Genomic DNA, 17,393 nt, shown 5'->3' on the forward strand with positions numbered 1-17,393 from the left:
AAAAACGTACAAGGAAGTCGTCATAGCTAACCGAAATCGGGAAAACAAACACTACAGTCCAAAGATACAGAGTATGGAAACAAAAGGATAAAAAGTCCTCGAAGGACCTCTCCACATCCTCGAAGCACCTATTATTTCTCTCTCCAAAGACACCAAAAAAAGCAGATAGGCACCATCTTCCAAACTGCAGCACTCCCCCCTCTTCCTGCAGACCACCAACAGGCTAGCAACTCAAAAACCCGACCAGGCATCACCCAAGATAACCCAAAACGGCCAAAAAAGGCACTCCACAACGCAGACGCCACCTCACAATGGATAAGAAGATGATCAACTGTCTCCTCACTCTTCTTACACATCCAACATCTGTTTACTACAATCACATTCCTCTTTCTGAGGTTATCTAGGGTCAGAATTTTCCCCCAAGCCGCCGACCACGCAAAAAAAGCTGCCCTAGGAGGGGCCTGAGTCCGCCACACACTCTTCCAGGGGAACCTCCTCCCCCCTTCCGAGCATGCCAAGGAGAGAAAGAGAGACTTGACCTTGAACGTACCTCTTTTGGAGGGATTCCACCATAATCTATCATCCAACCCTCTTCTCACTCCTGTAGAATGTAACACCTGGAAAAATGAGGCAAAGGCCTCCACCTCCCAATCATGAGCCTCCCTCGAGAAGCTCACGTTCCACTGATTGGACCCCCCTAGCATCTCCACATTATCCGCAACTGAGGCTTCCTTCGCACAAGCAATGCTATAAAGGATCGGGAAAGCTATCTTGAGAGCTGAGTCTCCACACCACCAATCATGCCAAAAGCTAATCCTGGACCCATCCCCCACTGCATATCTCGTAAAGCCTTTGAAAGTTTCCCACCCTTTCCTAATATTCTTCCATAACCCTACCCCAGAAGCTCCTCCAGGCTCAACCGAACACCACCCACCCCATAAGCTTCCAAACTTCGCATCTATCACAACTCTCCACCAAGCTTCTCTTTCCACCCCATAGCGCCACAACCATTTCCCCAAAAGAGCGCGATTGAAGACCAATAAGTTCCTAATCCCCAACCCTCCTTCCTTAATCGGAGTGCAAACCTGCGACCACTTCACCAAGTGGTATTTGAACTCTTCGCCTATCCCTCCCCAAAGAAAATTGCGTTGAAGCTTTTCAATACGCTTAGCAACACTCACCGGAATAGGAAAAAGAGACAAGTAATAAGTGGGCATGTTAGCAAGAGTGCTCTTAATAAGGGTGACCCTACCCCCTTTCGACAAATACAACCTTTTCCAGCTGGCCAACCGATATTCAATCTTCTCAATCACTCCATCCCAAATATGCTTGGACTTATAAGAGCCTCCCAATGGGAGACCAAGGTACTTCACTGGCAAAGGGGCTGCCTCACACCCTAAAATACCGGCTAGCGAAGCCACTTGCTCTACATTCCCCACCGGAATAATCATTGATTTAGCCAAATTAACCTTCAACCCGGAAGCAGCTTCAAACAACAAGAACAAACTCCGCAAGTAGCGTATCTGGGCAGGCCTAGCATTGCAGAAAATCAAGGTGTCGTCGGCAAATAAAAGATGAGAGACTGTAGTGTTGCCGATTTTGAAACCTTCTAACAACCCCCCATGAACCGCCGCTGAAATCATCCTACTTAGAACCTCCATCACAAACACAAAAAGCAAAGGAGAGAGTGGATCCCCTTGTCTCAACCCCCTGGAGCTACTAAAAAAACCTTTAGGAGACCCATTTACCATAATCGAGAACCGCACCGAGGAAATGCAATATTGAATCCAAGAACACCAAACCTCTCCAAAACCACACCTTCTTAGCAAATACATCAAGAAGCCCCAATTCACATGATCGTAGGCTTTTTCCAAATCCATTTTGCAAATGACCCCTGGCTCCCCAGATCTCAATCTACTACCAAGGCATTCATTAGCAATCAAGATAGGATCTAGAATCTGTCTACCTTTTATGAAAGCATTTTGCGACTTGGAGATGATCTTGTCCAACACCACCTTCAATCTATTTGCTAAAACCTTGGCCATAATTTTGTACATACCTCCCACAAGGCTAATCGGGCGAAAGTCTTTAAGATTGTTGGCACCGGGAATCTTCGGAATAAGCGAAATGAACGAAGCGTTGAGGCTCTTAACAAACATCCCGCCAGCATGGAAGGCACTAAAGACCCTCATAATGTCCTCCCTCACCACATCCCAACAAGCTTGGAAGAATGCCATAGAAAACCCATCGGGGCCCGAAGCCTTGTTGCCATTCATCTTAAACACGACCTTTCTAACCTCTTCCTCGTCAAAATCTCTCTCCAACCAGCTGGCCTCTCCCTCCGAGATGGAATCCAAGGAGATACCATCTACCATAGGCCTCCAACTATGTTGTTCAGTGAAGAGCTTTTGGTAGAAATCCACAATGTGCTCACTAATCTCATCCTGATTTGAGGAAAGATTATCCCCAATCATAAGATTTTCTATCGAATTATACCTTCTATAAGAGTTGGCTATGGAATGAAAGAATTTAGTGCACTTGTCCCCTTCCTTTAACCAAGACACCCTCGATTTCTGTCTCCAACTTATCTCCTCCATAAGAGTACACTTCTCTAATTCTTGAACAACCTCGGCCTTCCTCGCTAATTCCTCCACATTCAAAGCCCTACTTTCTTCGTGCTCATCAAACACCCGAAGATCTTCAAGAAGAGACCTCTTATTCCTCTCAATGTTACCAAACACCTCCTCATTCCACGTCTTCAAATTCAGCTTCAAGGCCTTGAGTTTGCTAGCAAGAACAAAACTCGGTGTACCTTGGAACTCGTAGGAGTCCCACCATTGTTTCACTAAGGCAACAAACCCTTCCTCTTTAAGCCACATATTCTCAAACCTGAATGGCCTTTTCCCCTGGGAAATCTCCCCTAACTCAAGCATAATTGGGAAATGATCCGAGCAAAGACGTGGGAGCCTTTTCTGCCTCACCCCTGGAAACCAGGCTTCCAACTCTGGAGAAACAAGAAACCGATCAATCCTAGACCATAGCGGAGGGTCTTGAGAGACCGACCAAGTACAAACACCCCCTACAAGGGGAAGGTCCATAAGCCCTTGTTCAGAAATAAAATCTGAGAAACCCATCATAGCAGAATCCAGACGAGCTCCACCCGATCTTTCACTAGGGAAACGTGTAACATTGAAATCTCCCCCAATACACCATGGCAAATTCCACCAACTAATAATGCCAGCCAACTCATCCCAAAGGAGCCCTCTATCCCTATCAATATTCGGGCCATACACCCCTGCAAAAGCCCACACAGAGAGATTTGCCACATTCCTGAAAGACAAGGCCAGGGTGAAATCCCCTATACAGACGTCAATCTTCTCCACCACCCTTGTATCCCACATGATTAAAATACCTCCCGAGGCCCCATTAGAATCCAAACAGCACCAATCCACATGATTCCGCCTCCATAAACTGCGAACAATGCTTCTAGACATATCGTGAATCTTGGTTTCTTGCAGACACACAACATCTGCATTCCAATCCCTAAGTAGATTACTCACCCTCAAGCGCTTATCCCTCTTATTCAACCCTCTTACATTCCAAGAGATAATGTTTATCTTCATAACACAACTACATTCCCCCTCCCTTTCCTGCTTCCCCGAATCGAGCTCCCGCTTCTGGCATCATAGTTCACCGAACACTCCAAATTTCTTATCTCTCTTTTACCCTTAGTGCCGCTACTAGAAGTAGATACCATCCCATTATTTCGGCGCTCCTCTTCTAGAGAGTTTAACAAAGCTAACAACTGCAGCTTATGACCGGCGAACGAAATCCCCAAGATCGGATATATCTCATTGGCACACTGGATAACCCAATCTGAAAAACCTGCTGCATCCCCTGAATTAGGACCATAGCTGTTCAAAGGCGAAGGCCCCTCCGTTCCACACACCTCTGCCCTCCCGTCTTCCTTACTCCTATCATTAACAATGACTTCACCCCCACAACTCTTAGCTACCACCTCCTGCCCAGCCTCTCTAGACTCCACCAAGCCTGAGCACCGGACTCCAATAATTGAAGGATCAACATCCCAAATATGCAGCCCACCAGAAATCCTAAGTTCCTGCTCTTGACCCATTCCCCCACTATCCTGACCGCCACACCAAGGAACCACCTCACTGCCCTCACCTACTGTACCATTCATCATCGGCCACTTCTGGTGCAACACAGTCTCCCCCCCGCCCACAACCACCATCCCCAGTACTCCAGCAGCTCCAAAAGTCTCCCCAGACTCGGCCCACTCAACTACCTCGCCGGCAGCGACCAAACCTGGCCCCTCCGGCCTTGTCTGGCTCGACCGAGACTCCTCCTTGTCCGAAATCACGACCATCGGAGCACTGAAGCACTCGCCGGCCAACTCTGACTCGCCGGCGACAACCTCCGACAGCCTCTCCGGCTCTGTCTGGCCCAGAAGCACTCTCGCCGGCGTGCAACAGCTCCTTCCGGCCAGACTCGCCGCTTCTCTGCCACCCAGAATCTCACCGGGACTATCACCAACAGCTCCAGAAGGCTCCCCAGACTCGGCCCACTCAACTACCTCGCCGGCAGCGACCAAGCATGGCCCCTCCGGCCTTGTCTGGCTCGACCGAGACTCCCCTTTGTTCGAAATCACGACCGCCGGAGCACCGAAGCACTCGCCGGCCATCTCTGACTCGCCGGCGACACCCTCCGACAGCCTCTCCGGCTCTGTCTGGCACAGAATCACTCTCGCCGGCGTGCAGCAGCTACTTCCGGCCAGACTCGCCGCTTCTCTGCCACCCGGAATCTCACCGGGACTATCACCAGGACTGTCCACTGTAGCCGGCGGTCTCTCCTCTGACCGCGTCCCTCCTGCTGCCGACGACGACGCACCTGGGTCACCTGCCGGAGAGCTTCGGCATCCCTCCTGCACGCCGATCGTGTAACACACCTCCGGCGCTCCCTTGGGTCTTGCCCCTTCTGGACCAGACTTACTTGGGCTGGACTGACCAACGCTCAGGCCCATCTTCCTGCGCCTATACACAGCCACCACCTTCTTCTTTCCCTTAAACTTTCTCTTGGGCCATTGTTCTTTCCCCTTAGACCCATCCACCCCCTCCAACTCCCCAACCTCCAAGTTAATCTTCTTGGGCTGGGCCATCCCTTGCTTGAGAGAGCCCCCTCCTGCCATACCGCACACGCACATCCCGCCAGCCCTTGTATGCCCACTCCCTTCCTCCAAATTTTTTATTAAAAAATCAAACCTTTCTAGACCCACGTCGATCTCTCCCCTCAACCTGTTCAACGACTCTTTCGCATTAATGAGTTCAGATTTTACACGAAACCAGGCCTGCGCTTCGAGCCTACCTACCCCCTCCCATCCCTTCACGTGATCATCTCCAACTTCCGAAGCTGTCATCATTGCCAAGGCATTCAACCTACTCGCCGGAAACTGATTTCTACTCGCCGGCAACCTATTAACAACACCCCGAGACCCCCCTGCCTTCAGGTTGCACATTCCTTCCTGGCCAGAGGAATGGTTCCTCTTCGATTCCTCCATGCAACCGCCATCATTCCTCACCTGAAACCTCTCCTTGTATGAATCCACCACCTGAACCATGGGAGCAGGGTATTGTTTATTCTTCTCTGCAGCAGCCTTGGCTACCAGCTCGGAATAAGCATCAGAACAGTCGTCTGCCGGTTGCAACGACGACCCCAGCACTTCCGCGAAACTCCTCCTTCCCACCCCCTCAACCTTCTTCTTATCCATCGTGGCCTCCCTGACTTCGCACATTGCAGACTTAGCCAAACTCACCTCCGAGATGAATCGTTCCCAACCTTGACCAGCTCGCCCTTCTGGTATAATAATCGATCCTCTTCTTTGCCTTCCATCATATTCTTCTACCGTCAGAAAACGTCCATTCCTGTTGGAGCATTTTTGCGCAATAATCCGAGGAAACCCTGCTCTGGATTGGTCCCAAAAAACCTCTGTGGTTTCCACTGCCACCAAGTCCTTCACAATGCGCCCCAACCACATCAGCTCATCCTTCTTCAAGAAAATGGTTTTTTGTATCCTATTGCTTCTTTCAAAAATCCTCACCCCTGCGCTTTTCACCAGTAACTCAAACTTCTTGGACTCCACTGACCACTTCCTCGATTCAGCCATGACACTAACCAAACAGCTAGCAAGCTAGACACCCAAACAGGTCACACGCGCCACCCACACGCCTGCCCTCAGGCGTGGGTGGATGAGAGAGAAGAGAGAAAAGAGTGCATGATAATATTATGGCTGCTAAACCTGAGACTACCTTAGTTAATACCCCTATGACTTATGTGAAGCTCAATGGGAAGAATTATAGTTATTGGGCAAGGTCTGTTGAAGTTTTTCTCAAAGGCAAGGGCTTGTTTACTCACTTAACCTCGGGTATACCCAAGGACTATACTCCTAGCCTTTGGGAGCAAGAAGATAATCAAATTATCTCTCTTATGTTGAACAGTATTGAGCCTCACCTTGGATCCTCATGCATCTACTTACCCACTGCCAAGGACATTTGGGATCATCTCAGTCACATGTACTCTGGAACTGAGAATATTACTCGGATTTATGAAGTGTGTAAACAATATTTTGGGCTTGAACAAGGTACTCAAACTGTGGATGAGTATTACAACCATGTTGTGGCCATTTGTGAGGAGAGAAACTTGTACCAACCACTCTCTACGGACCTGAAGAAAATGGAAAAGCAACGTCAAGATGTGGATGTGGTTCGGTTCCTTCTTGGTTTGAAACCCGAGTTTGAGTCGGTTCGTGCGCAGATTTTGGGTGGTTCTGAACTTCCCTCACTTCCAGAAGTCTTTTCTCGGATTCAGCGTGCTACTCTCACTGACCATGGCTCTCGGATGAGTTCTGAGCGTACTGGTGAGCGCGTTGCTTTTGTTGCTACCCGTGGCAGTTTTGGTGGGTATCGTGGTGGTCGAGGTGGTCGTGGTGGTCGTGGTGTTCGTGGTGGCCATGACTCTCGAGGCGGTGGTCGACTTGGTAGTCGTGAGCATCGCAAATGTACTCATTGTGGCCGTCCTAATCATTCGGTGAATTCTTGTTGGGATTTACATGGCAAACCACCCGGTTTTGCCAATTAGGCTGTTTCTTTCGAGGATTCTCCAGCTATTTCTGGACCACCTGCTAGTTCAAGTTCAACTCCGGATTATGATCTCATCTCCATTCCGAAAGATGAGTATGCTCAGTTTTTGGCTCATAAGCGGGCCACCTCCACTTCCACTGCTACTCTTGCTCAGTCAGGTACTGCATCTCACTGTCTCTTATCCTCCACTTGCAACCCATTGATTATTGATTCCGGTGCCAATGAACATATGACTGGTTCGTCTACTTCTCTCTCTGATTATCATCCTGTTACTGCACCCCACAGTGTCACTCTAGCTAATGGTTCCCTTTCTACTGTAGCCGGCTCTGGCCATACATATCTGAGTCCAGATATTGAGCTGTTGTCCGTTTTACATGTTCCCGGTTTTCCGTTTAATTTATTATCCATTAGTAAAATTACCAAAGCTCTTAACTGTTCTATTAGTTTTTATCCTTCTGTGTGCATTTTTCAGGATCTCAAGACGCGGAGGATGATTGGTAGTGGGCATGAAGTTGGTGGCCTATATTATCTGGATCTCTCACCTTCATTTCCCTCTCGTGCTTTGCAGTCGTCAAGTTCAGCTCTTCAGTGGCATTGTCGCCTTGGTCATCCTTCCCTTCCTGCGTTGAAGCATCAAGTCCCAAGTCTCCGTCATGAGTTGTCTGTGTCGTGCGAAGCGTGTCAGCTTGGCAAACACCATCGTGTTTCTTTTCCGTCAAGAGTTGTTAGTTGAGTTTCTCGTCCTTTTGAGTTAGTTCATTCTGATGTATGGGGTCCTATGAAGATCGAGTCCAATAAATTTCATTATTTTGTAACATTCGTAGATGATTTTTCCCGTATGACTTGGTTATTTTTAATGAAAAATCGTTCTGAGTTATTTTCTGTCTTCCAAATGTTTCGTAATATGATTAAGACTCAATTTTCTCAAAAAATTCGTATCTTGCGTTCTGATAATGCCAAAGAATACACATCTAGTTCTTTTGCCACTTATTTGTCTGATAAAGGCATTATCCATCAAACCTCATGTGCTCACACTCCACAACAAAATGGTGTGGCTGAACGTAAGAATCGTCATTTATTAGATGTTGCACGTTGTCTCTTGTTTCATATGCATGTCCCCAAACATTTTTGGAGTGAGGCAGTCCTCACTGCTTGTTATCTCATTAATCGGATGCCCTCCTCAGTCTTAGATGGTGTTTCTCCTCATTCACTCTTGTACTCTTCTTCACCTCCGTTTGCCTTACCACTAAAGATTTTTGGGTGTGTTTGCTATGTTCATAACTTGGGTCCTGGCTATGATAAACTTGATCCTCGCTCTACTAAATGTGTCTTCCTTGGTTATTCCACAACTCAAAAGAGATATCGTTGTTATAGTTCTGTTCTTCGTCGCTACTTTACTAGCGTTGATGTCACATTTGTTGAGTCTCTTGCCTATTTTCCTTGTTGATGCGTCTTTCGAAGCGTCTACCCTTGAGCCCAATGTCACGTCTGTTCCGCTGCCTGTTCCATATCTCTAGTCTGTCGTGTTGCCTCCATGCTCTTCTTGCTCCTCTCTAGGTTTATACACGTAGGCCACGTCCATCAGCTCCTGCACCTCCACCATCATCCATCCCGTCTTCGGATCCGCTGTCACCTGCATCTGATTCCTTGCCCATTGCCCTAAGGAAAGGTACACATTCTTGCACTACTGCACATCCTATCAGTCAATTTGTATCTACTAGTTCTTTGTCTCCTTCCTATTCTTGCTTTATTTCCCATCTTTCTACTGTTTCCACCCCAAAGACAGTGCATGATGCTTTATCTGACTCTGGTTGGAGGCAAGCTATGGAATTGGAAATGAAGGCCTTGCATCAAAATGGTACGTGGGAGCTTGTTCGATTACCACCTGCTAAGAAGCCTGTTGGTTGCAAATGGGTTTACACGGTTAAGTTTAATCCTGATGGTTCAGTTGAACGGTTGAAAGCTCGTTTGGTTGCTAAGGGTTATACACAGACATATGGTATTGATTATGATGAGACATTTTCTCCAGTTGCCAAAATCTCCTCCGTCCGTATTCTTATTTCTTTGGCTTCTAATTTGGCTTGGCCCTTATTTCAATTGGATGTCAAAAATGCCTTTTTACATGGGGATCTGCACGAGGAAGTTTATATGGAGCAACCACCTGGGTTTGTTGCTCAGGGGGAGTATCAGGGTTGTGTCTGTAAATTGAAAAAGGCTTTGTACGGTCTCAAGCAATCTCCACGGGCATGGTTTGGGAAGTTCTCAGCGGCAGTTATGGAGTTTGGTCTTCAGCAATGTCAGACAGATCATTCAGTATTTCACTTGCATACAAGTGCTGGTCATATTCTCCTTGTGGTATATGTGGATGACATCGTGATTACAGGTAATGATTCAGGAGGCATTGCTCGGTTGAAATTGTTTTTACAACAGAAGTTTCAGACAAAAGATTTGGGAAAACTAAGATATTTTTTGGGGATTGAAGTTGCTAGATCCCAAACAGGTATCAATTTATCTCAAAGAAAATATGTACTTGATTTGTTAGAAGAGACGGGTCTTCTGGGTGCTCGTCCTGTTGACACTCCAATGGATCCTAATCAGAAATTAGTAAAAGATGAAGGGGAATTGTTTGAAGATCCTGGTAAGTATCGTCGCTTAGTTGGAAAGTTGAATTACCTGACCATTACTAGACCAGACATCTCATATGCAGTTGGTGTTGTCAGTCAGTTTTTGGAGGCTCCTAGGGTTTCACATTGGGAAGCTGTTACTCGTATTATTCGATATTTGAAAAGAGCTCCTGGCCTTGGGATATTGTATAGACCGAATGGACACCTTCGGGTAGAAGGGTTTACTGATGCAGATTGGGCTGGTTCTCCCTCAGATAGGCGATCTACTACAGGATATTGTACTTTCTTGGGTGGTAATCTAGTAACTTGGAAAAGCAAGAAACAGACGGTGGTGGCACGGTCCAGTGCCGAGGCAGAATACAGGGCAATGTCTAACACTACTAGTGAATTGACATGGTTACAACTCTTTCTCCAAGAGATCGGATTTGCCGCTCCTACTCCTATCCCATTATTTTGTGATAATCAAGCTGCAATACATATTGCATCTAACTCTGTCTTTCATGAAAGAACCAAGCATATTGAGGTTGACTGTCACTTTGTTCGAGATAAGATACTCAATGGCGATATATCTACACCGTTCGTGAAGTCTGGAGATCAGTTAGCTGATATGTTTACAAAACCCTTGTGTCGGAAGCAGTTAGAGTTTATTTGTTCCAAGCTGGACTTATATGATATAAATGCTCCAGCTTGAGGGGGAGTGTTAGAAAAATATATTGTATGGGTATTTTTGTGTATGGGTATTTTTGTCTTTGTACTCTATGTTGGTTTGTATATATATGCAGTATGAGGGGAGTGTGGGTGTGTGATGTTTGACAGCCCCATATTCTATTCTGTCCACATACATCAAAAGTATACACAAAGACACCAAGAAACAAAAGCAAAAAAAAAAAAAAGAAAAAAGAGAGAGCCCAGAAACCCACAAAACGAACCCGAAGCCCCACCACAGAAATCCTACACTCTCTTGCCCTTGCCACGACTAAAACCCTCACAATTGATAGAACTCTCCAAGTTCTTCAATTCCCTCATTCCTTTTGACTTAGAAGCACATTCCAATTCCACTAGTAAAATCCAAATATTTTGTCTTAGCCCTACCTATCCTAAGTTTATTTATTTCAAAAGCATATTAAAATAAATGAGAACTTATTAAAACTTCTTATTGGCTAAATCTTATCAGTTAACGACACGCATCACTGGAACTTGTGGATATTCTTGATCATTTGATCATAAAGCATAAAAAAATCAAGGCCCTCCTTGATGTGACCTCATTGTGATATTTCAACTTACTTATACCTCTGCTAACTGGACTCATTCCAGCGTATAAGTCTTAAAATAGGTCATCACATATATAAATGATACTCAGTCGTTATATAGTAGTATCCACCTGAGTATCTAAAAGAACATAAATGTTTTTTTTTTATATATATATATATATATATATATATATATATATATATATATATATTCTTCTCTACAAGCCTTTTGGTCACTCATCTTAGAAAAAATATAGCTCTTCTGATCAATCTGTTTATCCTAAATAGTTAATCCTCTAAAACTACAGCGCACACTTCACTCCAGATCTTATCACTACTACTAGAAGTAAACTTACCAAAGTGAGAATGAACCTGCAGATTTTATCAAAATCCTTACAAAGAAGCTAATGTACAAAAGTTTCGAAATTATTAGCCACAGATAAATCTCCAGCATATATAAGCCTAACTATTCTAGTAATTGAGCTCAGATCACCCTTATTTGTACTTTTCTCTAGTAAATATGTCGGACGCGATCCAGTTAGGGGGTCACCTTTAAATATGGAGAACTCATGTTTAAAATAATCAATATTGGAAGTTGAGGTTTTTAACATAACTTTGCTGCAACATAGGAATAACTTTCCCTTGTTTAGTCAAGGTACAAAGAATCGTGGGTGAAGGATAATTTTATGTAGAGGAATGGGGTTGTTGATGAGTGGAATGTCATCTTTGTGCGTTCCGTCCAGGATTGGGAGTTGGATGTGATATCATCTTTCTTTGAACTGATGTACTCTTGTAAAATTTCTCATGGTAATGTAGATCGAATTCGTTGGTCCCCATCTAAAAAAGGTATGTTTGAGGTGAAGTCGTTCTATAAGGCCTTGTCCGTTCCAGCTTATGAGGTGTTTCCGTGGAAGAGTATTTGGTGCTCTAAGGTATCGACGCAAGTGGCATTTTTTGGGTGGACTACGGCTCTCGGCAAAATTCTGACATATGACAATTTGCGAAAGAGGAGTATTGTGGTAGTGGAATGGTGTTGTATGTGTAAGAAGAATGGGGAATTCGTAGATCATTTATTTATTGATCCATTGTGAAGTGGCCACTCGGCTAAGGCACTATATCTTTACTTTGTTTGGTATTGAGTGGGTTATGCTGCAAAGGTTCCTCGACTTGCTCGCTTGCTGGAATCAGGTGGGGGGTAGGGATCTCTCTAAAGTTATTTGAAGGATGGTTCCTTTGTGTGTCACTTGGTGTATATGGTGGGAGAGGAATGCACGAACTTTTGAGGATAAGGAGTGTTCAGTGGATGGGGTGAGGAAGAATATGATCTCTATGCTATGCTTGTGGGCGTTGGCTCGCCACCGTATTGATGTCCTGACTGTAGAAGAGTTCTTGAATATGTGCTCTTTGTATATTCCGTAGGGGTTCTCTTGTATATATATTTGCACTAGGATTGCGCTCATCTGCACTTTTTCAATAATATTCACATTAATTATAAAAAAAAAAAAAAACATAGGAATAACTTAGTTCTAATATTAGGTAGCAAATCAAGGGCTAGCACGAGTCCAGACCTACTCTTGTCCACTTCTTGAAATCCTTGTGCAAGATGTCGACTATTTTGAGATCAGACACATCATACATTTTGTACTTCACTGCAAATGATATATTATATTTCTCAGGTAAGCTGTAGAAGATATGAGGAAAAAAATCCATAAAAGTCCATACAGAATGTAGAGGACAATGAACATACATATGTGGTAGAGACCATTGCATCCAAAGCGACCGGCACCACTGATTAATAGTGAAGCCATGTACTTATCTTTTGAGGTACAGTGGGGGCTGGTTAGATTTCCAGTATCTATGAGGATGCCGGCTAACTACAAGCAAATAGGAAGACCAGAAAACAATAAAAGAAAAAAAAAAAATGGTAATGGAAGGCAAAAGGGTATATACCAAAAAATTAAATAAAAAATATTGATAAGGGGAAATATTGCTTCAAGTAGGTAAAAATAATTAACTGAGTCATTTATGTACAAGATCTCTTGGTTCCAGGGTTTTTATATAGGTGCTGTATAAGGACAAGTCTACGACATGAGGGAAGTTAAGGGAAAAACAAATATTGGTAGTTGTTTCAAGGAATACCTAATCGAAACAAAATCTGTCCTAGATAATGTAGAATATATCAAAAAAAAAAAAAAATGAAAGAAGAAAAAACGAGAAAAATGAGAAGTTAAATTATTAAAAGATGATATTGTATGAAGGAAAACTTAAAAAACAAAAATTGGAAACTTCAAAGATAAAATGACATCAAGTACCAAAAGTCTACTAAATCCTTGCCCAGTCAAAATCTCAGGGGAAGTCAGTGCAAACTTCTCAGCAATAAGTGTAGAGCATGAACAATCCTGTATATAAGTAAAGGGAACACCCTAAGATAGAATTAAAATAATAACTATAGAGTTGAAATGAACAATAACCTGCAGACATCCATACAAATATCTGTGTTTATGCGTAAAATGTTTCAACATATGCTTACACGTATGTGAGGATGTACGTATATGTATACAAACATATTTGTATGCATGAATTTGACTGTCAAAGGAAGAAATCATCTGGAAAGAGAAGGGCATCAGAAAACCTCCATTACCTCAACCTTAATTTTACATCTTTTTAATAATAATCAAGAAAGAAATACACAGAGAAGGTCTTAGTTCTTCCCCTTATAACCATTTTGCATGGATGGGTGATGTCTACCTCAATTGTTTTTATCCCTTATAGAAGTAATATATTCTCACTTTCAGAATTGATGCTTTATATGCTTCTCTTGGAACGAATTGCATTAGTTTTCCAATCAAAGCAGATGTTGGAAGACAAGCTTTCAGTTTGATTTTGAAATTGTACATGCACTTATTGGGAAGATGCAGTTAAAATACAAGAAGGAAAACTTGGAAAAAGAAGAAGGGAGAATCTGTAGAGAATATGGTCTTATTTTCCTTGATAATCTTACTGATACAATCATATTGTTTATAAAGAGAAGCAATACTGTCTAATATGGACAGACAAGAAATGGGAAATAAATGAAAATCAAATCATATCAGAATCAAATTAGCCGCATATCTTCAACACTCCCTCTCAAATTGAGGTAAAGATGTCTCGCTTGACCAGCTTGCACAAAACTGAATGAAAAATACTACTAGACACTCCCTACATCAAAATATCCGCAAGTCGCTCCTCAATCCTCACATGAGGTGCACAAATCAACACTTCACAAAATTTTTCCTTGATAAAATGTATATCAATTTCAATGTATTTAGTTTGATCAAGTTGAACTAGATTAAGAGCAATATTAATCAAGGCCTTGTTGTTGTAGTGTAATCTCATAAGCTCCTTACAATCATATCCAAGTTAGCTCAGTAGAATCTTCAACCAAAATAACTCCTCCCATATCTGATGAACCATAGTTCAAAATTCATCTTCTCCACTAGATCTAGTAACCATTGACTATTTCTTACTATGCTAAGTAACTAGATTTCCTCCTACAAGAGAGCAGTATCCCAAAGTAGATATTGTATCCATGACTGACCCAGCCAATCTGCAACTGTATAAGCTTCTACTTTCAGGTGATCATGTCGAGCAAACAACAATGCCTTCGTAAAGATTTCAAATAGCGAAGTATTCTGTAAATGCTTCCATTCCCAATGCATAAATTGACTCACTATACTAACTGCATAGGCAACATCTAGACGAGTGTGTGACAAATATATTAACCTCCCAATTGTGCGTCGATAGCAAGCCTTATTGTAATGCCTAAGAAAATTAGATGGAAAAGCTGTTCATTCTAAATTTCACTAAGCATGAAAAATAAATTTATCTTCTATTGATATTTTCAAAATAATTTTCGCCGCCTTTTGTTCGTCGTACATTGAATAGCCAAATGTGATTTTATGGGATTTTATTATAAAATGTACATGGATGAACATTGATGAATCACTTGTCAATAAACTGTCGGAACTCGTATTTTGTACTAAAACTGGATGTTGACATTTTGATCTAGTGGGAATTTGATTTTTTAGTATTTTTTATTGAATCCAAATGGGGATATTTCCTTATATACATTATAAATTAAATTACTTAAATGTTTTCAAAGGAAATAAGTGTTGCTGAATTGAAGGCTGCTGCTGAACTGGATTTCTAATTTCTGTCTTGCCGACCAAACAGTTGTTCCCCCTTCCAAATGAGGCTCTTCCAGAGAGTCTCATCTGAAAACCCTTCGGACAAGGGTATACAATGATTGTCACAGAACGCCTCGTCTTCAACCTCGTCCGAACGAGTTGCATCCGAGCTCACTTATCCCATCCGAATGAGTGACCTCTCGTTCGGACGAGCTGCGCTAGTATAAATACCTAGCACATGTGAGAAAACTCATTTCTCACTTTTTCTCCTCTCTTTCTCTGATTTTCTCTCTCCTCTCTCCTAAGGTTTGGGTATTGATTTGTAGAGGTTTCCAAAGCCAAATTTAACCCCAGGAACGCATTTCTTGGTGTTAGATCAACGCTTCTACCTATTAATTTGAGGTAAATCCACAAACCCTAAGTTTTCATGATTTGAGTTAGATTTTTGGGGGTTTTGCTTAATCTCTCAAATTTCTTGGGGGTTTTTCTGTCGAGAGGACTTTTAAACCATCCTAGAACAACGGGTTGCAATCTTGTGGTTCGGAAAATCCAGATTCACAAGAAATCGAGGTAAGACCCAAAATCCTAATTTTTGTCTAAGTGTTGAGTTTTGGTGTTTTGAGTGTCTAACCCTAGAGATTCTCTATAGGTTTAGCGTTATAAGTTAAAATGGTGTCAAATGGAAACCCTAGAATGCTATGGGTTACCTTGTTGAGTGAGATACTCATGTGGTTCAAGTATCTTTGCAAAGTTTTTTGTTTTTTTTTTTTTTTTTTTTTTTAATAAGTAATGTTGTATATATCAAAAAGCGCAGAGGAGCGCAATCCTAGTACACAAGAAGTATACAAGAGAACGCTTAAATAGTAGAAGAAAAAAGAACAAGAAAATCAGAATAATTAATCACTAAGGAGCAAGCCAAGCAGCTGTCCAAGTGAAGAGAGTATAGGAGAAGAAGGCCATCAGATCCTACGAGGGGTCTCTCAAAGTCCTCAAAGCATCTTGCATTCCTCTCTAACCATAAACACCACATGAGGCAAAGAGGAACCATTTTCCACACAATAGCACTCCGAGAACAACCTCTCGTCTACCAACAAGCAAACAAATCCACCACACTACAAGGCATGACCCACGACTACTCAAAACAACTGAAAATAGCATACCATAAAGAACAGGTAATCTCACAATGAAGAAGAAGGTGATTGATAGTCTCTCCATCCAATTTGCAAAAACAACATCTATTGATTAGAATAATATTTTTGTTTCGAAGATTGCCAAAGGTAAGAATCTTCCCCAGCACCCCTGTCCATACGAAGAAAGCCACTCTCAAAGGGGCCTTTGTACGCCAAATACTCTTCCAAGGGAAAAGACTAGCCTCTTTAAATGCAAGAACATTATAGAATGATCTAACATCAAATTTCCCCTTACAAGAAGGAACCCACCAAATTTTGTCCTCCCCTTCCCTTCTCATTCTATGGGAATACAACAAAGTGTAGAAAGAGGTTAGCACTTCCGCTTCCCAATAGTGAACCAACCGAATGAAACTAACATTCCATTGAAGGGACCCACTTGTAAGATCCATGTTAACTGCAATATGCACATCCTTCACACTAGCTATGTTCTATAAGCCGGAAAAACTTCCTTGAGAGTCAAGGCTCCACACCACACATCATACCAAAATCTAATTTTGGACCCATCTCCTGGATCAAATCTGGTGGGGCTAGAAAACAACTGTCACCCCCTACTAATATACTTCCAGAGCCTGACCCCATGTGGCCTAGATGTGTCAATGGAGTGCCACCCACCCCACTCAGAACCAAACTTGGCGTCCAAAACTATTCTCCACTAGGCCTCTCTCTCATACGCATAATGCCACAACCACTTCCCTAACAGAGCTCGATTGAACACTCTCAGGTTCTTGATCCCTAAACCACCCTCAGAGATATGGGAACAAACCATGGCCCAGTTGACCAAATGATACTTGAACTCTTCGCTTATCCCACCCCATAAAAAATCACATTGAAGCTTCTCAATTCGCTTGGCCACAGAAGCAAGGATAGGAAAGAGAGACAAAAAATAAGTAGGAAGATTAGAAAGAGTACTCTTAATAAGAGTGACCCTACCCCCTTAGAAAGATACATCATTTTCCAACTAGCCAAAGTGCGATCAATCTTTTCCATAATGTCATCCCAAATGGACTTG

The 17,393-nt window shown here is 43.0% G+C and overlaps 1 protein-coding gene across 3 annotated transcripts in view; it reads right to left on the bottom strand.

The window, feature by feature from the left end:
* The window catches only part of LOC132172946 (uncharacterized), a 75,853-nt gene that overhangs the window by 43,147 nt on the left and 15,313 nt on the right, over window positions 1–17,393 (bottom strand). For 2 of the 3 annotated variants that reach the window (XM_059584509.1, XM_059584508.1), the window contains exons 5-7: window positions 13,341–13,427; window positions 12,776–12,902; window positions 12,597–12,677 (exon numbers count right to left, since the gene is read on the bottom strand). In XM_059584509.1, the coding sequence (XP_059440492.1) occupies window positions 12,597–12,677; window positions 12,776–12,902; window positions 13,341–13,427 (295 nt within the window). Of the gene's footprint in view, window positions 1–12,596; window positions 12,678–12,775; window positions 12,903–13,340; window positions 13,428–13,558; window positions 13,643–17,393 lie in introns of those variants that run through there. The other variant, XM_059584511.1, reaches the window with a different exon arrangement.

The sequence above is a fragment of the Corylus avellana genome, chromosome ca2 (assembly GCF_901000735.1).
Source record: "Corylus avellana chromosome ca2, CavTom2PMs-1.0".
Taxonomy (NCBI): domain Eukaryota; kingdom Viridiplantae; phylum Streptophyta; class Magnoliopsida; order Fagales; family Betulaceae; genus Corylus; species Corylus avellana.